Here is a 24,082-nt window from a genome sequence, read left to right as displayed (position 1 = left end):
CACAGAGAGAGACAGAGAGAGAGAGAGAGTGACAGAGAGAGACAGAGAGAGAGACAACTTACAATTTAGTATAGGATTATCCTTTTTGTCTTGTGGTATTGAGGGTATTTTCTCACCCCCAGGGAGAGGAGGGAAGACAAACCGCTGAGATGGCATGACGACTACACCTTGTTTCTTCTTACAGGAAATGTCATATGTGTGCTGTGAGCCTATCTCCTCTTCTATTTCTTTTATCCCTGTCCAAATCCTATAATTAGAGAGTTTTAGCACCAAATTCTCCGCTCCGTTTTCAGCTGTGCAGGTCCCTGCTGCTTCACAGGCATCTCTGGCCATGAGGATGGTCCAACCCTAGCCCCAGTATTCTGCTTCCATTTCTGTGTAGACCTCAGCTTCCCCTGCTTGCTGGGACCAACAGAGAGAAATGTTCCCCATCGTGCTGCAGGGCTGCGGTGAGGGTGGGAGAGGCAGTGGGACCACCAAGAGTGTGCAACCAGAAGTGGTTGTGGTCACTGTCCGTCCTCTGCAAACCCAGCCTGGTGTGGCTGCTGACATGGAACCCATCATGCTGAATTGGCCTCCTTCTAAGTCTGGAACATAACTGCAATATCTAGCGAAGCCGGGGATATGCAACTGGGTCAGCCAGGCAGTCAGCCTCTGCCCACAACTCTTAGAAGCACATTTTCCTGATAAATATGAAAAACAATGGCAGCGTAACAATCCGTTCTATGCTCATGAAATTGGCTGATACTTTTGGAGTCTGGTGTGTCTCAGACCTCACGCCCCCTTCCTCTACCTCTCAGTGATCCATATTTGCAGAAATAACAGTATGCTGGGCTGAACCTTCATTCACACATCCATTTGTTCACAAGGCAGTGAGCACCAACTCTGTGCCTGCCACTGTGAGAGGTAAAGTTGGTACCCCAGTTAGCTAGCTCACTAGTAAGCATATCACTATCCTGGTAGCATTATTAACTTCCAACTCCTTCAGCATGACACCCCTGTTCACCCAGCAGGACCCTCCCTCCAGCAGGGAAACTTGATTTAGTTGAGGAGGCTAAAACCCAGGAAGGACTCAAGTCAAATCTAACTGTGTCAATTTTCTCCAGGTCTAGGTCCCCTATACAGGACAATGTGTGCATGTCATGTATATGTCTGAGTAAACATGAGGGTACACTCTTGTAATTGTAGCATATATATTATAGGTATGTATATTATATAGTGTAATAGTAATATCACAAGATCTAACTAAAGCCTATTCAGTAGATCCTATAATGATATTACAGGTAATGTACACTCCCTTCCCACACATATATTGATACATTACAGGATATCCATCTGTCTGTCTGTCTGTCTATATATTTATTTGACCTTATGAGCTGGGTAACTTGGGGCTGACCTTTTGCCTTTTTAGCTTCAGTTTCCTCATCAGAACCATAGCAACTGTTATATGTGAAGCACACCATAAGGAGGGTTCTAAGGGACAAAACATGTGTAGGCAAAGACTCCAAGTGATAATTAATAATTGCACATTGATGCTATCTCATATCTTCACTGTTACATGTAACACTGGAGTATTTTGTAATAAGGGCAAACAAGTCACATTTATAACTAGCCAGCTGGCCTCAGTTTAGTTGATCCCAGATTTGTTGGGTATATCCAAAGCATCACTGCACCTTTTCCAAGCTGTCAGGCATGATCAGGATGCTGCCCTTGGCCTTGGCAATGTCAGTGTCTTCACATCCGGTATGATCTGGTGCTTGCTGGCCGTGACCCCAGAGGACTTGATGAGCGTTTTTGTGCATAAAGCTTCTCCCTTGTGCTTTGGATTATTCTGAACACCTTTCACCTAAACTCTGAGGCTCACATGGCTTTAATTTCTGAGTGGCCGGACAGCACCATCCCTCCAGGTGACTTGAGGTCAGGTGGCGGCCTTACCTCGTCTGAAGGTACTTTATCCTGGAGAGCATGTCGAGATGTCCTGCAGAATACTGCTCTATCACATCCTTCACATCATAAGGCCTCAAAGTTTCCTTGAATTTTTTTTTATAGAGACGGAACTGTAGAATTCTGTAAGGCAAAGCAGAGGTGTTTGTGCATCCTGAGTAGAGAATGGAGGAACTGTAACACAAGGCTAACAAACTCGGGGGCAGTGGAGAAAACAAAGAGAAAAAACTCAGTGAGGATAACTTCTGGTTTAGGGCGGTGGCCTGACCCATCTGAGCCATACACACTTCGTCTGCCTAGTGCCTCTCCTCCAGGATTTCCTGCTCCTTCAATCACTTGGATAATGACAAAATTGTCGTAGGTTTCTGTTGCAAGTATTAATGAAAGTTGGCATTTATTGAGCATTCCTCCCATCTCAGACAGTGAGCACAGGGTCTTATGTGCTATCTGCTAATATATCACTCTACGAAGGATGGGCTCAGCCTCAGAGAATGTTCTCATCTGGCCAACCCCAGCCAGCTCACAATGCCAGACCCTGTGCTGATAAGTCTCAAGCTCTTAGTCACTGTCCTGCTGCTCTCTATTTGAGGACAGATGATGATACATCTCCTCCTCGATAGCCTCTTTGGTACTTAGCTTTGAACTCCTATAACAGTTAGTTTCTACTTTCTGAGTTTTCTTGGTTCCTTGTGAAATGGGAAACCCAGAACCAACAGATGAAATTAAATGCTCACCTCCATCTTTCAGGAACTAAAGTTGGGTCACCCCAATGGCTGATGTTCCTTGAGTTCTCTATGTTGAGGACAACTCTTGCTGAGTATCAGATCGGCTAAAACTAATAATCATGTCTGGAGGGCCTCTCCCACCCCAGGCCCTCCTAGTTCATACTTGCAGGATTCTTTTAAATGGTGCATTTAAAGTTCATTTTCCTTGACCTAATCCATGGCTCCAGTTTCTAAACACTATTTTAGGATATTGATTACAGCATCGGATTTACTTACTATTCTTCCTGACTTTATGTCATTTTATAAGCCTGCTCTTTGCCTATTTTCACCTAAGGTAGGAGTCATAAACTAAAGCTCATAGGCCAAATCTTTCCCTTGCCTATTTTTGAAATTAAAGATCTATTGGAACTCAGCCATGCTCATTCTTTCATGCACTCTCTGTGGCTGTTTCACATTGCAATGGTGAGCTGAGTACTTGCAACAGAGACCCATGGACCACAAAGCCTAAAATATTTGCTATCTGGCATTTTAAAGAAAAAGTTTGTCAATCCTTGAATTGAGGCAGCAATGAAATGGCAAATGAGGAGAAGACAGAGACCAGAGCATGGAGCATCTCAATAGTGCCTCCTTCTCAGTCAACATAGATTCACTAGCTGTTTCTCTCAGGTTGAGACCCTCCAGCCAGGTATGGATCCAGGTAGGTGTGTTTTCATCCAGCTGTTCTGTCACATCACACATGATGGTGTGGCGAGGAAATGGGTCAAAGGTTGTGCTTCCCTGATCTCCGGGGCTGGGACTCTTGCTGAAAATATCATGACTGGGGTTTGGAGAATGGACTTAGTTTCTAGAATCCCCTGCCACCCTTATGAAGTAAGCACATGCCCATATCCCAATCAAATTTAAGTAGTAACCTACTTTTTGATTCTCTTGAAGAATTCTAAGGCAAACCAGAAATAACCAGGGTGGCTTATGGTCTCCTCCAATACAGACAAAAAAATTGATGATTTATTATCTTGCCAAAATGCTAATTTAAAGGAATTATATCGATGGAGAGAGGCAGAAGATAAGCTATTTTGAGTAACATGCCCACAAAGGAAGACAATTCCACATCAATACATCTTCTGTTCTGACATCCTTTAAAGCAAATGGTGGCAAAAGTCAGTTGAACACAAGCAGGGAGGCTGTGGGCGCATTTTTATAACCAGGTAATGGCTTGCTGAAGTAGGAAATACTGTTCTGAAGCAGCATCGCTCATAGAGTACTTAGTACCCAGGGAGCCTGCCTCAAGATTACTGGAGGAGCTTCCTGACCCCACAGAGTCTAAGAATACCTTATAAGCCTTGTGCTTTGAGAGTTAAGCCATGGCCCCAGAGGCTCACAGGTAGGAAAGAGAGTCCTTACCTGACAGCCCGGATGGCAGCCTTCAGGGTGGGGATCATGTCTTCTATGAGGAAGTCGTTCCCATAGCCCCTGTCTTCAACCATGGGATCGCCAGTTCCAGCATCTGGGGGGGCAACAAGTGCATCAGCAGCAGCCACAGCACAGCGAAAGCCTGGGGGATCAACTGCTAAGCTATAGTTTCTAAGTCGCAGAGTCTTTGTTTCCACCTTTTGGAGCCATGCCACAGCCTCCCGCTGTGACATCACACAGCCTTCCTTGGGACCTCTAATCTACTGTGCTGAAGTCAGTCAGAGGTGTGACAGGTGTTGTGAGGGGTCGGAAGGAGGTGAGGGGAGTGCGACCATCCCCAGGAGCCCTCTGAAGAGCCATAGGCACATGGGGAGCCTCGGCGCCAGTCAGGCAGATCTGAGCTGGGGCTCTTATTCTGTCTGTCTCTATCCTGGGGACCTTGGGAGCTCACGTTCTGAGCCTTCCACCCCCAAGAGACCTTGGAGAGGACTGAGTGACATGGGTGGCCTCAGACACTCAAGAGACTTGCTTCCTGCTTGCGCTTCTTTTTCAGAGTGACAGAGGCACATGCAGCCATGGCCTCACAGTCCCTCAACCTCAGCGCTTTCCTGACACCTCTCCCACCCTGTGGGCGTGAAGGCACCCATCTCCAAGCTTGCTCTTAGCTCCTCTCTATCCTTCAGTTTGACTCCCAGGACCACATCTGGAAACAGTGGCGATGTGTCCCAAGGGTGCCTGGAGAGGCCTGTATGAAGAATGGAGGCGGTCCCTGCCCAGGAAAACAGCTAACTTGGGAGCCTACGGGAGGGAGAGGCTGTGCTGTGGACTCCAGAGCTCTTCAGTAGAGAGGGAGAGAGGAAGATGGAGAGCTCAGGAGAGGGCCAAGCAGAGGAGACAGAGCAGAGCAGGGGGAAGGGTCTGGACGTTACCTTCAGAGCTCTGCCAGAAAGCGTAGGCTTTCATTCGGAAGGCGGTGCGGAAACGCTCTTTATTGTTTAAGCCAACAGGCTTTGGTTCTTTAGAAGGACTTTCTTCTATGGCATCTACATTCAGAGGGGTAAATAGCTTTCCTTTAGTATTGCTACCACGAGGATTAGAAAGGCGAACCCGATCCAAGAGACCCAGCTTTTGGCTACAAAATAAGCAAAAGTGAACAATTTTCCTCCTTCAGTGTAGGCTCTTGTAATTTCCCATCCCTCCATAAAGACTCACACATTGTTCTCCAAGGGTGGAAAGTGCACACCCACAGTGCTAAGTCTAATTTAGCAGGTTGAAAATGGACAGAGAGTGGTTCAAATCCTAGTTCAACAACTTACTAGCAATTCAATCTTAGGCAAGTTTCTGAACTTCTATTTCCTTATGTGGCTCAGTGGAGCTTAAATGAGATACGGCACACACAGCAGTCTCCCCCCATGCACAAGGTTTCAGTTACCTGCTGTCAACCACTGTGTCAAAATAGCACACAGTGCAATGAGGAACTGAGATACTTTGTGAGAGAGAGCAAGCACATATTCACATAATTTTTACTACAGTATAGTTATAATTATTTAGTATTAATCATTGCTGCTAATCTCTTATGGGGGCTCATTTATAAGTTAAACTTTAATCACATAGGAAAAGTTATAGTATATAGAGAGTTTTGTGCTGTCTGCTGTCTCAGGCATCCCTGCAGGTCTTGGAATGCAGCCCCCACGGGTATGAAGGTGTTACTGGAAAATGCCTTGCTCACAGCATATGCTGCAAAGATGTGGTGCTTTTTCATGTCCCTCATGTCCCTCTACTTAGCATTCCTGTCTTTCCTTTTCACCATTTCATGGTGCCCACACAATGACTCAGAGGGAATCCTTGTAAAATGACCTCAAACAGAACTGAATGACAAATGACACAAGACAGTCACTTTTAACCTGCTGTCCACAAACAGATCCCAATGAGTAGAGTCTATGGGGTCCATTAGCTTGGATCAGAAATATTACATCTTTAAGTTAAAATTTAATTAATTTTAAGTCTAATTAAAATTTAGCATCTCTTAATAACACATATAGGCAACAAACTCCACCAGTTTCCCCAATGTCTGTCACGGCTTGTGTCTAGATATCACCCCAAAGCCTCATGTGGTCATAGGTGTGCTGCTGGGATCAAGCATGTGATGCTGGGATTGCTTCATGGTGTGATGCTAGGACTAAGGCTGCCCCACCCTGGGTGTGAGTGCTACCTGCCCTAAGGTTGTGTAGTCTGGATAAGATATAAGGGACAGAAACAGGGTCACTCCTCATTACTTATAGCTTGCTGCTTGCTGCCTTCTGCCTGCCATGAACTGTGTCTCTTCTGCAATCCCCCTTTGCCGCCACACTACCCTGCCTGGGAGCCAGTCCACTATGAAATGAAACCTCTACAGACTGTGAGCCAAACAAACCTTTCCTCCTTTAACTTTGAGTGTCTAGTATTTTGTTTCAGTAATGAGAAAAGTAACCTAAACAATGTCTATGACTTCCCACAGTGAAATCAGATAATTTCATACTCGGTCATGTTAGGGTATTGTTTATGCTCATCACTGCTTCAAGTTTATGAGAGCATTCAACCTGCCAGTAGGTCTTGCCATTAAGTTCATCACTAAGAAGCACACAGTTGACATCTCAAATTTTTAAGTAGATTGATAATTCTTTTTCAATATAATCAGTTTTTATAGCTGTATATTACATTTTACTTTGTATTACATGTTATTATTTTGAGGAAGACATGGTCTTTGCCATACTGTAAACAGGGTCTTGGCAACACAAAATAAGTTAATAATAACTCCAGTATAAGTTGCCCTTGTACAAAAAGTCAGTTGCCCTGAACTGGAAGCCATGTGCTCCCTTCCCATGTGGCTGACCTTGAGCAAGTCTGTTACCTTTTTGAGACTCAGTGGCCTCATTTGTAATATAGGGATATGTGCTACCTGCTTCAACCTGGTTGTTATGAGGTGACATTTGCCAAAGATTGTGCATACAACCAGAAACATAGTAAGTGCTCTATAAATATTAATTTCTTTCCACTATTTTTCGGCTTCGGCCCCCTGACCTGGGCATAGGTGTGGTACTTTCCAGAGAGAGTCACATTGCATTCTTTTGCACATCAGTGATTGTGACTCCATTCCATGGCTTACTCTCCATCAGCCCTGCTAGGCACACAGTGGGCACTCAGGACTCATGGGCAGAAGGAGAGGGTGAATGGATATGGGTGGTCTAATCAGTTCTGCATGGGTCTGGAATATTTCTGTATTTTCTGAAGAGCGTCTCTGCTTATGGTAGCCACATGTGTCAACCAGTACAGAGGTTGTGTTGGATCTGCAGAGGCGAAGAGAGAATGCACTCCCTGCCAAGCTGCTGCTCTGTGCTTTCGAAGTACCAGGTGCTCATCTGTTAAGGGGGCCTAACAACACCTGCTTCCTAGAAGTCTGGGGAACATTACACATCATAACTATAAAGCTTTTGTGCACAGCCTGGTAACGAGAAGGCACTAAGAAATACCTGGACAAATGAATGAATAAATATATGAATGAGCAATGAGCAGTTGTTATTCCTGACTCCCTACAGACCCATTCTCTTTCACCTGGTACTGTTTGCAGCTGTTTGATTGAAGAACTCCATTAATAACCAGCCCAGGCTAAATTTAGAGAGATACCAGTACCGAACCAGCTCCATCGTTTCTGAGCTGAAATAAAAAATTTTGGAGTTGCTTTTCCAACCGGCATTAGGTACATGACAAGAATGACATAGAAAATATCAGGGACCATAAGCTGACAGGTATGGATAACAGGAAGTCAACTGAAACCATTGGAGGCAATCCTGTCCAAGAGGTGAGTAAGCTAATGGGTCTTTGGAACAAGCACTTTTCAGGCCCTTTTCCTTCCTAGGCCCTGTCCCCCGGCTTGCTGTTCCTCAGTTTGAAGTGGCTCCCCCTTTCCATCTATGCCAAATCCTGTGCCCACCTGCAAGCACGCCTTGCACACTGTCCTGCATGCAATGCCCTCGCTTACCTGCTCAGCCAACCTCATTATTGACCTTTAAACCTATGGCTCAGTGCTCCCTTTTGAAGGTTAGGTACGCATCTTGTGCTCCAAATATAGGTTGTGTTTTCCTCTGTCACATTACCTAACACACTTAAATACAGTGTTGTCCCCCTCCCAGTACAACTTCCGGTTTGGCACATCTGGAAGCTCATCTCATCACTCAGCTAGTGGGCTTAGGGGCAAAAGTAGCCTAGGTGGAGACATATTGATAAAGCATGTAACCTAGGGTACATGTGCTCTCTGGTCCCCAGCTTTCTTGTTCCAAAATGATGACCTCTGCCCAGGCTGCATATAGCTGATTAAGGGGTAAATGGGGTAATTGGTGTAAAGTGCTGCACCTACTATCTGAAATACAGTCAATAAATGCTGGCTGTCATCACTATCTTGGTAAATAATCCTCTTCCCACAGAAGCAGTAGAAAGCTGATGACATGTGTGAAAAGGGTGGATGCAATTTCCTCAGCCACAGAGAAAGATTTTTGTGTGCGTTTTTTTTTTTAAAACATGAACTGAAATGAGTTTTGGGGATTTATATATTACAGCATTTGACAGTACTTCTTGATCCTAGTCTCAAAACACACAACCCTGTCACTCTGCTCCACCTCACTAGGAGACAGTCATATGAGAAGCTTACTTCTAAATAAACTAAGCAAGACAAAATTAATGGCAACCACTATGTCTTGACTTGAAATTTCAGCATGATTGTTGAACATCAGAATGATAATGAGAAGAATCTCTTGGTTCTATTTGTGCTGGGATTTAGGATTCATTCCCTTGGCATTTCAATACTTCTGTATTACTTTGGCCATGTTCACAGATGGCACTTGAGATGGTGTTAAGAATCCAGATGCATCAGGCACAACTCAGAAGCTTCAGCTCCGAATTACTCATAGCCCTCGCACCTAAGAGGCTTACAGAATTCTTCCTCCAGCAAAGTGGATGATCATCTTACTTGTTAATTATATTCCCTGAAATTCAAGACTCCAAAAGATAATCAAATGCAAGGCAAAGTTCAACCCTGAAATTAAAAACCCATCTCTACCCCTCTTCATATGGATCTCAGTGCACAATTCAGGACTTGTTCTCAGAGGGTACTGCAGATCTTGCGAGAAAAGCACTTCTTGGAGCGGACATCAGATTTCCTCAGAAAGCCAGAGTAATTGTAAGCACAAACAATTTCAATGAATTAGAAAATCTGTAAATAGATGGAGTAGGGGCAGAAGGTAAAATTAAGGTTCTGGCCTGGCAAATAGAGTCCTTGTCCTGAGCTACTGCTTCATCTCTCAGTAGCCATGGAACTCCAGTTATGTTCAACCCACAAAGTTTCTGGCCATTCAGGAGTTTGCTCATGCTGTGACCTCTACCTGGGAGAACCTGTATCTCCTCTTTCATCTAAAGGACTCTTTATTTCTGTCTAAAACTTGGCCCAAGCATCAGCCAAAGCTCACATCTCAGCACATCCAGATGTTCAGTGTGAAGACTAAAGTGAATTTGACACCTACACAACATGGCTGGGCACACTTTAGACTTTACTCACCCATGACACTTGGCCACCATAATTAGATCTTTGACTCACTAAAGACCTTCTCACTAAATCAGTGGTTCTCAACTTGGGATGCTCTTGATTCCTCAGAGGATGCTTGGCAATGTCTAGAGATAAATTTGTTTGAAGCAACTTGGGGAGCACTACTGGCATCTAGTGGGTAGAGGCAGATGTGCATTAAACATCTTGTAACACACAGGACAGACCCGCCACAAATAATTATCTGTCCTCACTATTGATAGTGCTGTGGCTGAGCAACCAAAACACAAGCTTTGGGGCCAGAAACTATCTTGTCTAATTTGTGTATTTAGCATCAAGATATCACCGACCCTGGCATACCACAAGTATGAAATCCATTATTATGATGTTGAATGAAAGAAGGAAAGAATAAAATATTTAATCTTTTGATGAATAAAAGCACCAAAACTCAGCTGAGCACAGGAATGCTGTGTATTAGAAAGAGTGTGGACTTTGGAGTAAGAGAAATGGGATCAAATCTGTACTCTGTAGTTAATATTTAAACTCGGAGAAGTCATCAACTCAATGTTTCGTTTCTGATTCAGTGTCTCCATAGTAAAATGAAGCTCATGCTATTTTTTACTCAACAAAAATGTTTTTGACACCTTATTAATGCTGGGCTCTAGTAACCTGTTGAGTGTAAAGGGAGACTAAACTAGACACAGTTTCAGCCTCTTGCAAGCTGAAGCTCACTTAGGAAGACACATAATAGGTAAGCAGATGCACACACTGCTGGAGCTCGGACCAAGAAACAAGAGCGTGGGATGGGGAGGAACAGGGGAGCAGCTTTGGTAGGAAAAGTAGGGAAGGCTTCTTGAGTGGGTGGAAAACTAGCCAGAAAGCCCATTTCAGTAGTCCAAACACCGAGGAATGAGAAGAAGCCAGACTTCAAAGAGAAAGGGTAAAAGATTTCCAGGCAGAATTGCATGCCGGTTAAAAGGCATGGGTTTTGGGCTTATGACACCAAGGGGAGGGTGTATGACACACTAAAGGTGGGACAGAGCAGCACTGCAGAAGCACTAATAATGACTTGCAAGAAAGGTAAAGTATTTCAAATTTCTATTTAAAATACATATTCATAGAGGCATTAGTCACAATAGCAAAAAAGTAAAAGCAGCCCAAATGTCACCTACCAGTGGATGAATAAACAAAATGTGCACACATGAAATGGAATATTACTCAGTCTTAGGAAGGATATTCTGTCACATGCTGCAAGATGGATGAAACTTGAGGATACTATACTAAGCAAAAGAATCTAGTCACAAAAAGACAAATACTATGATCTCACTTTCATGAGGTATTTACAGTAGATGGAACACACAGAAAAAGAAAGTAGGTCAATGCTTGCCCAAGGCTGGGGACAGCGAAAATGGGGCATTGTTGTTTAATTGGAAGAGTTTAAGTTTTACAGAGCAAAAGAATTCTGGAGACTCATTGCAGATTAATGTGAATTTTTGAAGTACTACTGAAGGGTGCATTTAAAAATAATTACATTTTATACCACCTGTATGTTACCAGAATTAGTGTTTTTTTCAAATAAAAGGATATAGTGGCTTCTTGATGGAGAATGGATTGGAGTAAAACAAAAAGAAAAAGAAAAACAAAACACAAGAGATGAATAAAGAAGCCACTGAAGTTTTCCAGGCAAGAGAGGCTGTGGACAAGGGTAACTGCAATGGGAAGAGGGAGGCTAGAACTTTCATATGTAATTTGGAGTAAACAGTAGTAATCTTCCTCGATGGAGTGGATGTGGGTGGGGAGGAACTACTCCTGATTTCTGGATGTACGAGTGTGTGGGTAGTGATGCCATTTTCTGAGCTGGACAAGACTCGGTACAGAGATGTGGAGAACAAATGGAAAGGTCGAGTTTGGGACATATTACTTCGGATAACCAAGAGGCATTCCGTCAAGTGGAAAGTTAGGGCCTTGTCTATCTTATTTGTTGCTATGTTCTCAGACCCTAGACAGGGTTCTGGTACAAAGGAGGGGCTTGATAAATGCTCAGTAAGTGGGTGAGTGAATGAATGATGGGCAGATGGGTGCTTGAAGGACAAGACACACTGAAATAAAAAGCAGAGTATTTTGAAGAGGTAGTGTTATGGTTAGGCTAACATGTACCCCCAAATTCTCCTGTGTTTTTAAGGTTATGAGATCATGGGGGATGGGATTAATCCATTGATGCATTCACAGTTGAATGTGCTGTTAGGAGGTGGGGTGTGGCTGGAGCTGGGCCACTGGGGACATGACCTGGCAGTGTGCGTTTTCATCCCTAGGTCCCCCTTCTCTCTCTGCTTCCTAGATGCCATGGGTTGAACACTTTTTCTTTTGCTGTGCCTCTCTGCTATCTTGTTTCTTCCTTGGAGCCAGCCAACCATGAAGTGAAACTGAGCCAAAGCAAAGCTCTCCTCCCAAAGTTATGGGTGTCAGGCATTGTGTTGCAGTGATGAGAACATGAGCAAGACAGGCAGTTGGCCTGTCTTACACTGTTTGATGTGAAAACTCGATGCACAGACTCAGTGAGCAGCCTGGGCAGCCAATCCCACCTGTTGAGGCCAGGGCCCCAATTTTATTCTGTCCTTCCTTCTTTCTTTAATCTTTCCAGATGGAAAGGCTAGGGCTTTGCACAAGATCTGCAGCCCCCTTTTAGAAGGCTTGACTAACACCATGGCCTACTGGACAGAAAAGGCAGGCAGGTGAACACGTGTCACCATTGAAATGCGAAATCCTTGGGGCATCAGTGCCCAATTTTTCTCTCTGACAAAAGCATATGAATAAAAGTTGGTATCTTGTCTTTGTCTCATGGGAAATCTTAACTGAGAATGAGATGACAAGGAATATAGAGTGGACAGCCAGGACCTGGAACTTGGTGGGCCTTTCCAAAGAGAATCCATGTTGCAGGAGAAGAGGGAAATGTCTTTCCTCTCTCACACTGTTCCTGGTAGATCTCAGAGAACCAAATAACTCACATCTTGTGTGTGGTGTTCAATTTTTATGTATAAACTTGACCAGGCTAGGGGATACCCAGATAGCTGGTAAAACATTACTCCCAGGTGAATCTACGAGAATGTTTCCAGAAGAGACTAACATTTGAATAAGTAGACTGGGTAAGGAAGATCCATCATCAACAATGTGGACAAACATTATTCAATCCACTGAGAGTCTGAATAGAGCAAAAAGATAGCGAAAGGGCACATTTACTGTCTCTGCTTCAACTGGGCCCTGAGCCTGCCCTGGGACATCACTGCTCTTGGTTTCTGAGTCTTTGGACTTTGGAGCTTACACCAACAGTCTCCCCACTGAGCCTTTGGGATTTTGTGGCTCACTTGGTTGCAGGCATCATGATATGGAACCCCTTGTCTACAGGATCACGTGAGTCAATTCCTACAATAAGTCTCTTATGTAAGTCTATTTATAGCCCATCTGTTCTGCTTCTCTGGAAGACCCTGGCACTCTACCTTGTTTGTAGTTCCAAAATAAATTACTCTGTAGAAGAATGCAAACTCACAGTTTATTTCATCCTTTTGTGCATTTTGTTTGGGGCATTGGTGTGCTATTGTTTAACTGACCTAACTAATTGCCATCTCTAGGAATTTTTCACATAGAAAAGATGGCCTGGGAAAAGATCTCAGGTCTAAGCACTTCATGCTTCGCTAGTTTGAAGATGAAAGATGAAAGAGGAAAGAGTGAAAGAACAAAATTAAGGCCTCAATCCCTTCCTTAGCTCAGTGCAAACCTTCTCAGCCCTCAATAGAGGCCAAAGGAAAGCTCCTGAGCAGATTCTCTCCTGACTTCTTGTTCCAGGTAGGCGATAGAGCTCCCAGCCTTTCTGCGAGTGTCCCCTACACTGTGCCTGTGATGTCCCTGTGGGAACACTCCAGCACTACAGCATTCTTCTTTGTATGACACATCCAATTTGGACCATGAGTCTGAAGGCTATGAATTACTGGGCTATGAATTCCATCCAGTTCTCCATGATTGTTCAGGGCCTGCCACAAAGCAGGGCTCTGCATGCTCAACTTTTAGGTTAGGGAAGGAAGGAAGAAAATAAGAAAAACTGGAAGGAGAAACAGAGAGACAAGGAAAGGAAGGAGAATGGAATGGATGGAGGGAGCAGGGAGAAAAGAAGTACACTGCAAAATCAAGATTCAAACGTATATCCATCTAGCCTCTGGCTAAGCTCTATACCACGGAAAAATGACTCTGGGTACAGAAAACAGAATTGTGGGTGCCAACTAGGGTAATAATGACAATAAGAAAAGCAAACCCTTAAGTGCTATTTAGCACAGTCCTATTCTAAGCAACTAATTATTCCCACAGTCCTGGGAATAAGCGGTCTTATTACAACCATTACATACATGAGGAAAAGAGCATAGAGTTCAGTAATGAGCCCCAAATCACCCAGCCACCAAACAATGACCTTTAACTTGCAGGGTCTCACTCTGCAAAACAACACGAGTTTATGCCTGCTACTGTGGACACAAGCTCATAGCTCACAGGACCTGATGTGAGTTGTCCTAGCCCAACTCTGCCTTCTGGTGGTGAGGGAGTTTGGCTTGGTTAGCAAGTTATTCCCGAGGGGCTGGCTGGACTGGGAAGCAGGAGGAAGGATACAGTGGGGAAGAGAGGGAGCCAGGGTCATGGTTGGACTGACTGCTGGGCTGGAAGGAATCACATCAAGATTGTGAAAAAACCCTAATGTGTGAATCTGGGTCTCTCTCTTTCGGACTGGTTTGCAAAGTTAGCTCTGCTGAGTTCAGTGGCCGTTTGGTTTGGGTCAGTGAGCCTGAGAACCTATGAACATGGTTCTAGGACATTTGCATTTGGTGCTCTGAAGACACATCTAATGTGAGAGTAGAGAACAGAATTTTTTTCTGTTGGTCTCCTAAAAAATTTCCTCCCTGTATCCAAATCTCCTGTACAACTGATGTACTACTTTATCAGCACTAATCTCGAGTAAGCTTTTCCTGCATGCCTCTTTATATTTATAGCTCTCATTCCAGCCAGCCTGTGGGTACTGTTATTATTCCTGCTTCACAGATCAGGGCTTGGGACATACAAAGGTTGCATGAGTTGCCCCAAACCACACAGCTAGCAAGAAGAGGAGCCAGGCTGTGATGTGTGAGAGTTTAATTCTAATGTCTATTCTCATTGCCTCACTATTTCTATGACTACCTCTTAATTCTACCACCTGATTATTTTACATCCCCAGTGACCGTGGAGAAAAGTGTACAGATCTGGAGGGGGCCAGGCAGACACAGGATCAATCTCAGCCTCTGTATGAGTTGTTTCACCTCCTTGGGTCCCAGGATCCCCACTGGTATGTGGCTACAAATGAAATCCAACCTTCTCATACATGTCCATCTCAAAATTATGTGTGCTGGATCTGCTGACATAGCTTCCTACCATATACAAACTCATGATGCTTACCTGGGTAGGATATAGAAGGTGGAATTGTGTTCTCCTCAAAGTAAGTTCAAACCCTAACCTTATACCTTTCAATGTGATCTTTGCAGATGTAAGCAAGTTAAGATAAGCTGATTTTGAGATAGGGTGAGTACTTAGTCAAATTACTTGTGTCTTTGTAAGAGAAAGGAGAGGGAGACACACACACACACACACACACACACACACACACACACACTCAGCAGGGAAAAGACCATGTGAGCGGAAGACAGGAATTGCAGTGATGGGTCTACAAGCCAAGGAACACCAAGATTGGCAGTGACCACCAGAAGCCAGGAAGGGGGAAGGAAGGAGGAGGGATCCTCCCCTAGACCTTTTAGAGGGAGCATGGTCCAACTGACATCTTGGTCTCAGTCTTCCAGACTCTTAAAGTGTGAAAGAATACATTTTTGCTGTCTGTTGTAATCTGTTATGAAAACTATAGGCAACCGTTGAATATCCACCAAGGACAGTTGAGGAGGTGGATAAGTCTGTTTTCAGGCTTAGAAATAAGTCAGGAGCTACAATAAAGCCTTGCATACTAAGGAATGGGATGGCTATACTTAGAGAACAGGCTGTATGAGGTGTAGGGAGGACTGTCCTTTCTCACATTTTTGTAGTCATAAAAACTTTTACACTTGTAGAAATTGACAAGAGACCTCTTACCCTTTGCTGGCTTCTCCTTGTGGGAGAAGGTAAATTACTTACTGGAATCACAGAATGTGTGCAGCAGCCATGGGCCACCCTTTTTTGATCAGGCAGGTTCTACATTAACTAGTGTTCACCCTCCAGCTCTCCGTGTCCTATGAATCAGACAAGACATAACTCCATGTGGCTAGCTGGGACAGCATCTGCTCCCAAGGACAGACTTGGTGGGAAATATTATGACCTGTCACCCTCTGAAGCCAACCCTGCTTTATTCAGCAAGCATAACTTATACTAACACCTACGTCTATGTCCAAATTAATTCCTAAATCAGAGGAAAAAGGGTGTTATATGCTCACCCAATTATTGGAAAAGGAAAATGGCAACTAAGTCTTCAAGATAAGTCAGAAATCACTCTGCTGATAAACTGAATTGGTCCACATCTCCCCTCTGCATGCTACTTTAGCCTGGGCCAGCGTCAGAGGCCCTGGAGGGAGGAGAAAGTACTAATAACTGGAATAGCATTCAAACCTCTTGTTTTTCCCTGGGTAACAATTTTCTCATCAGTAGAATTGGGGGTTTGGATTAATTGATCTCTAAATTCTTGTTCACCTTTAATAGCCACTGATTCTAGGGCATGGAAGGTGTTTTACTGCCGACATCACCCATGACTGTGAAATGAATTTCAGTGGCTGCTGTCATGAGGGGAAGGCCAAGAGGAATGGTGGCATCCGAGCACCTGTCCCTTCACTCCACCCCAGATCCTGGCTCTGTGCCTTGTTTAGCCTTTACAACCTCCTATCAGCTGTGTGAGCCAAGAAAGAGAAGAAGAAAACAAAACGAGCCAAGGAGACACCTGCAGTAACTGATGAAGTCATTGTTTTCAACAACTGCAGGAATTAGCACAATCACTGGGACCATGAGTTATGGACCTAGACAAATTGGATCCTATTCCTTCTCTAGCTCCTTTTTGAGCTATATGACTTTCCACAACCACTTACCTCTCTGAACCTCAGTTTCTGATCTACTAGATGACAACTAAGAACAGTATCCAGCTCATAGGGTGGCTATGAGGATTGGATGTGCTTAGAACTACATCTGGCAAACAATGAAGGTTCTTTATAAGTTACTGTTGTTATACTTGAATTCTTTGATCCAAGGAATGATTCTCTAGTAAATTTGACAGCTCTATAATGGGAAAGACATATTCATAAAGTAGAAGAAAATAAAGCTTTCTGGGACACTGTTTTCCACTTTCCAAAAACAAAGAATAGTCTCAAAGGCTGTTGTTCATATTGAATAGTTGGAAAATACAGATTGAACAATTGGGCTCAAGGAAGCAGTTGTTGTTGACACAGTTACCTGTGTTGAGAATTCAAAACATGTTAGTTTCTACCCAAAAGATGTCCTAAACTATCAGCACTGATGCCTATCTACTGAATACTTATAGTCAGTGCTCAAAATGATGACCTAAGCTCAAAACTACCAATTTTATCTCCCACAAGCTATAGAAAAAATAAGGTTCAGCATAGTTGAGTGTTGGTGCTCTTTAATGTGATGTTATTAAGAATTGGAAATTTTCTGTGTAGAATTTATGCTCATGATGGACAACTATTGTTTTTGTCAGCTTGATGTTTCATTCCCCATTCTTTGGGAGAAAAAAGAATTTCCCATTTCCACCAAATGACTCTAATGGAAGTTGCCAATCAGACTGTTTTATATCTGCACTCACCCACCGCAACCAGTGGAAATGTGGCCCAGGAGTTCTTCAGTGGAGTCCTATGCTCTCTAAGCCACGGAGATTGTGTCCAAGGTATAAGTATTTGAGTGAATCAGGGCATTTTGAATACTTCCCTGAAATGTTTCCAACTTGTACTCCATGAAGGATAGGTAGAGAGAGGAAAGAATATATATTTGATACTGTTGGCATACTTAGCTTCATCTTTATGGAGAAAATCCGCAGAGAGTGCAAAATCATCGTTGAAAGAAAAGCAGAGTCAAGTGATAAAGAGAGAAAACTCAGAAAGGTCTCATACTGTGTCCCAGGGTCCCTATCCTCTTTAACAGGCATCACTGTGAGTCACTACATGTCCTCCTTTGGATAAGATGGTACAAGTTGTAATAATATAAGTTGGGTTCATGATACTTGTAGAATGAAGAGCTTTTCCATCCATCAATCCCTCATCCATTCGTCCACCAGAGACAGGGGAACTGGCAGTACATTGAAGTAGCAGCCGAAGAGAAAACAAGCACACAGCTACAACTTTGGGCAACAAGATGGGGAACATAAATCAGGCTGTCAATTAAGTGAGTGAACCACTGCAGTCTTTGAGACAGGATGGCAGGATGATGCACTGATACACAGGATGAGATCATTGCGAGCAAAGATAGCAACAGATCTGACTGAGAACTGACTGTAAACATCATTACACCTTCACTGCAATCCATTTCCCTAATAAAATTGCCTTCCAAAGGGAAGTACACAACATATTTTTAAAAGCACATTTGGGGCCATGTACAAACTTACACCTGTGCAGTAACTAAACTCTGGGGAATCCTGATTCCTTTTGGAAAAAATATGATGAATAATTATTAATGACATTCCTTTGGGACTACACATAAGTGAAATGTGGTTTTTGTTAGATGGTTCTCCATCTGTGGAGGAGCTCAGCTTTCTGTCTGCAAGGTATCAACTTCTCTGTGTCTTTCCTTGGGTGGCCTACAGGACAGTCAGCTTTGTCTATTTTCTATAATGAACTTATCTTTAATTTGTGCTGTTGCCTCAGTTTTAAATTTCATTATCACTGAAACAAGGACCCACAGTAGCTGTGACACATCCATCCACCCACCCACTCATCTACCATCCACTTTTTCACTACATTGATATCTATAGCAAGTCGGCTACATGCCAGGCTCTTTCAGTGCCTGAAGTCATTCAATCTAGTGGAAGAGACAGATAAGAAATATATTATATTAGGTAATCATCAGTATTAGCAAGGGCTTGGCAGCAGGATCAAGGGGATGGAGATGGACAAGCATAAATGGAGGGTCAGGGAAGGTCACATTCAGGAAGTAGCATCAGGCAGAATCTCAGAAGTGAGTTATGTATGAAGACACGAGAGAAGGGAGAACATGTAGAAGATTGTGTATCTGTTGGATTAGCTGATCTACACTCAAGCACAGCAAGAAGGGCAGCAGTCACCTGTGATGCAGAGGGATGTGCCTGATACAGCACAAGGAGAGTAAAAGCCCACCCTGGGTATGTCTGTGTTTGGCGGAGGTGTAACTTCTGTGAATGCTTGAGATCAATTTCCTTGTAAATGAAATAGAGGTAGGATACTTCTATTAGGTCATTCATTTATTTACCAGAAAATATTTATGGCATAATGTTAACCTCAAGGAGCTCATATCCTATCCTAGAGGGGAAGAAGCCCCTCTAGGATTTAAAGAGTATATATTTATGGGGGTCTGGGGGGCTTTATTAGGGAAGCTCTGAATCCTCCCTAAGGATAACCATAAGTGGCACATAAGAAGGAGGTGTTAACTACTCTGCTCACATTGTTATGGGAATCTAGGATGACGTGTAAAGTACTTGTCTAGTACCTATTAAGCCCACAGTGAAAGTTGGCTCTTTTGCTTCTGATTAACTTAAAAACATAGACCCTTAGAAAGAAGCAGAAATCATCAAAGCCAGCCTCCCAGGCATTGTAATAATTCAGCTGGGCTTATTATGTCTCAAACAAGTCCATGTAAGTCAAAACAGTCAAAGGCAGCCCTAAAGCAACAGCTTTATAAGCAGTTATGGGCTTGAGTTCCTTCCAGCAAGCTAAGAAGTTTTTTCGTACTCCAAAGTACACATCTGGAACTGTTAGATGGCAGAGAATACAATTCTTCCCTCAGGTGGACAAACAAACAAATATGTGGGCTGCCTATGGCTAGAAGGAGGCAATAAGGTGAACCTCACATCTGGCCGGGACAATTCAGAAGTAATAACAAAGCAAGACTAGAGCACCAGTTGTTTGGCAGCCCATTGAGGAAGCCGGTCATAACTTGACAAAGGAACATCAGCAAGTATTGCCCTAGTGTACATGGACAGTGCTGACCATTCTGCAGGCACCTTCTCCTTGCCTTAGGTAAAGACGCGGGGTCTTCTTTTGACAAGTCACCTTGCTTCCTCCAGACCCCATGCCCCATCTTCAGGCCGTGCAGTTGTACTCTGCACCTGGCATCTCACCTGGCAACTGGTCAGGCCCACCTGACTACTGGTCGGATCTTGGGAGAGAGGCAGCAAATGGCTTATATAACTGACTCTGCTCTTCTCAGAGGAGCAGGAGCCAGCAAACATCTGACACCTCTAGCCCTGAGAAATCATGGAGTAGATTTTTTTCTGCATCCTTAGCAGAGTGGAGGGTGCTTGAGAGGGAGGATAAGAGCAAGTTGATGACTGGATTTTAGGAAACCCCTTTTTCACAGCTGGAGAAACATCCCAGGAAGTCTCAAAATCCACCTACTTGATTCTTAATTAAATAGGAACCACCAAATCTAATTCACAGTGACACTCTACTTCTACTATGATTTCCCCCTTATCTATGCTTTTACTTTTATGGTTTTGGCTGCTTACAGTCAACTATGGTCCAAAAATATTAAATGGAAAGTCCTAGAAATAAGTAATTCATAAGTTTTAAATCATATGCCATTCTGAGTAGTGGGATGAAATCTTGCCCTACTGCACTCTACCACTCTACCACTCTACCACTGGGAAGTGAATCATCTCTTTGCCTAGAGCATCCATGCTGTATACACAACCTATTCATTAGTTCATAGTGTCTCAGTTATCAGATGACTATCAGGGCATCACAGTGCTTGTGTCCAAGCAACCCTTTTTCTATGTAATAAAGGCCCTAAAGCACAAGAGTAGAGATGCAGACAATTTGGATATACTAATGAGAAGCTATTAAGTACTTCCTTTAAGAGAAAAGGTGAAAGCACAATAAAATATTTAATAGAGAGGGGGAGCATATTTATATAACTTTCATTATGGGACTTGTTATAATTGCTCTGTTTTATTACTAGTTGTTGCTATTAATCTGTTATTGTGCCTAATTCCTAAATTAGACTGTCAATTAGACTAAGCATGTACAAGAAAAATAGCAGTATTTATAGGCTTCAGTACTATCCATTGCGGCTTTACCTATCTACTGGGGTCTTGGAAATGTCCCTGAAGATTAGTGGTGACTACCCTGAGTTCCAATTTGGTTGAATTTTGTTCGTGTCTATATAGAAAAGGCTCTTGTGGTAGATTAAATAATTCACTTGCAGTGTGGGCATATACCTAATTCAAAACCTAGCTGATCACAAGGGAATGAGCACAGGGAAGACTCTGTTAGGAGCCCTGAGACTCGGATCACAAGGATCCTGAGACTCTGGTGCTCATGGTTTGTGTGACATGGGCTGAACCTGTCTTCTTGGGGCTCCACAGTTTCTGTAATATCTAGAAGAGATCATCTGGAGTGTCTCCCTAGTCTGCCTCTGTGAGCCATGCACTGCTGCAAGTTCCCCAGCTAATGTCCCCTGGTCCTGTCATTGTCAGTCAACAAGCCCTCCTCCACCATCTCCCCAACTGCCCCCAGAGCCCAAGCTGTCTTCAGACAAGAAGCCGTCTGTCCACTGAAAACAGAGCAAAATGCCTGATTCCTGTTTCTGCTTTGCAGTTGACTGGTGCTGTCTGCAATTGTTTCCTCCTCTTAGGTTATGTATGGAGGGAACATCAGGGAACCACAAGAAGACTGCACACAGCTTCGCAAAGGTCAGCTTCCTCAGCGGTTCCCCTGCAAGAAATCCAGACTCCTGTCACCCTCTCTGCCCAAATTCTGTCAGTTCTAGAAGGACAGCATTAGGCCCAATGCCTAGGAGAGCAACTGAAAGCCCTCACCAGTGTTTGCCAACAATTATAGTTTAAGTATTGTCAGGGTTTAGATGTAGAGTGTCTCCCCAGTCTCGTGTGTTTGGAAGGCCATTAAATCATGAGGGTGCTGTACTCCTCAGTGGGCTCATTCCCGGATGACTTCAGTAGCAGAATGTGTTGTTAATAGATGGGAGGCCTCACTGAAAGTAGGTCACTGGGGGGGTGACCTGGAAGGGCGTATTTCGGCCTTTGGATCCTCCTCTCTCTCTCCACCTCCTGGCTGCCTTTGGGTGTTCAGCTTTTCCTCCACCATGCCTTTCTGCCTTGCTGTTTCTGCCTCAAAGCCAGCTGAGCATGAACTGAATCTTCTAAGAACCATAAGCCAAAATAAACCTCTCTTCCTCTAAATTGTGGTGTCATGTATTTCCCAGTAATGGGAAAGCTGACTAATATATATCATATATATTATATACATATGATATATATTTATAAATGTTTGCAAGATAGTCTTTCTTTACAATCTAGAGTAGCGTCCATCATTCCCGTCATTGGGGGATTTTCTGAGATGGGGAGGAAGGGAGGATAGGGAAATATTGACAACCTGGAGGTTCCTCTCATCTCAGCAATCTGCAGTCTACATGGTTTACTCAGAAACCTCTGCAGTTGTGGTGATTGTGAATTGCATCATTCTGATTCTCCTTCTGGAGGACCATTTGTGCCATTAGTATTATTCAGACTGACTGAATTTTAGTCTTGTGTGACCCTGGGGGAAGGGTCTGAGCCCCAAACTCCTCATCCACAAAGACGGATTTGAGGTTTACTGGGCACTGAGGCTGTGAGGACCAAAGGCAGCCACACCTGCAGAACTCTAGGCACAGAACCAGCCCAGAGGAGACATTCAGGCAGTAGCTGCTGCTGTGATTCCGACTTAGTAGCCCTGAATTACATCTGCATGAAAATGGCAGAGGAATTGGTGCTCAGCAACAAGAGTGAGCCCCAGGATGTCACGTTGTGAGCAGCATGGACACCCAGGGGCCATCCACCATCCGGAACTGACACAGTGGTGGGAGGAAGGGGATGGTAATTAGACACTCACCTGGCTGCTGCCTCCAGCTGTTCTTTCCTAGAAAGAGAAGAGGGAGAGAAAATAAACAAAGCATAAATGGCATGGAATGGCTCCTTCCCCAAAGTCTGCTCCAAAGCTTCTCTTAGAAAGTGATGGAGGAGAGAAGACCTCCAGGACAAGATGGTGAGTATGGAGAGGAACTGTGGAGAGGAACCAAGGAGAGAGCCAGGCTTCCCCAGGCAGACTCAGGGCCCTGCTGCCGCCATATGGCTCTGCATGCTCAGGGTTCTTATTCATCTATTCATACCGAAAGTGGTTTGCTGAGCACCTTCTCTGCCCCAAGCCTCCTGCCAGGCTCAGAGGGTTTGTTGATTGATGGGCACAGAGCAGGAAGCCAAACCCTAAGAACTGGGCTTCCTTCTCTGCTCCCTCATGTACTAGCTGGATCATACAAAGCAAGCCAATTAATTTCAGTGATACCCTGATTCTTTTCAAATCAGGTTATGAAAAATGAAGTTACTCCTTCTGCTTACCTTTTAGAATAGCCTAAATATTAACTAAGGTAGCATGCATGAAAACAGATCCAATATTATTTGGCCACAGGGATGACAATTGGATACAGCCCCTTTCTGGTCACAGAAAGAACAAGTTCCAGGCACGCAATGGACTGTGTCTGGCCAAGTCACTTCTACCTCCCGGGCTTGAATCTCCTTATCTCCATTTCAGTTTTAATATCTAACATTTTCAGGGCTGGCATGGACATATAGCTATTAAAATGAACATTAAATAAAATTAAACATGAATTGCCTCAATTGCACTAGTAACAGTCAAATGTTCAATAGCCACGTGTGCCCAGGGATTAATGTTGAGCAATACAGCTGTAGAATATGTTACGTTAAATGCATCTCACTGTTACTTTTAGGGAGCCAAGTAATGTACGTGTTCTTCTGTTGATGGGAAGCAATATCTATCTAGTTTTTGAAATCTGCCCTCATCCCTGTTTTCATATAAGAATGTATGAACTATCTCTAACCCCAGCAACTTCCATTCCTCAGATTTCTACCAACCACTGTATAAGTGCACACATTCTTCACTAGCCTACACATCAGAAGACCTGGATTTGGTCCAGTTATGCCCACTATGACCTGTGTCTTCTGTAAGTTCTTGAACTTCTTGAGGGGGGGGAATGGGTCTCAGCTTCTTCTTATATAAAATGGAGTTTAGACTTGAAACATCATTCATCTCTGGTAGCCTCAAATTAGCACCAAGAAGGGAGTTCATGTACGGTACCATCGCTGCGGATGGGCTACACAATTTCATCCTTCAAAACCTTT

At 43.7% G+C, this 24,082-nt stretch overlaps 1 protein-coding gene across 1 annotated transcript in view; it reads right to left on the bottom strand.

Annotated features, from left to right (window-relative positions):
- Kcnq3 (potassium voltage-gated channel subfamily Q member 3) overlaps positions 1-24,082 on the bottom strand; it is a 310,711-nt gene that overhangs the window by 5,397 nt on the left and 281,232 nt on the right. The window contains exons 9-12 of the mRNA XM_004837934.4: positions 22,779-22,805; positions 5,009-5,211; positions 4,071-4,173; positions 1,936-2,067 (exon numbers count right to left, since the gene is read on the bottom strand). Coding sequence (XP_004837991.2) covers positions 1,936-2,067; positions 4,071-4,173; positions 5,009-5,211; positions 22,779-22,805 — 465 coding nt within the window. The remainder of the gene's footprint in view (positions 1-1,935; positions 2,068-4,070; positions 4,174-5,008; positions 5,212-22,778; positions 22,806-24,082) is intronic.

This window comes from Heterocephalus glaber, unplaced genomic scaffold (genome assembly GCF_053883595.1).
Source record: "Heterocephalus glaber isolate CG9 unplaced genomic scaffold, H.glaber_assembly_v1.0 deba00000281, whole genome shotgun sequence".
NCBI lineage: Eukaryota > Metazoa > Chordata > Mammalia > Rodentia > Bathyergidae > Heterocephalus > Heterocephalus glaber.
The sequence above is the reverse complement of the archived record's forward strand: the minus strand, read 5'-3'. Positions and strand labels throughout refer to the sequence as shown.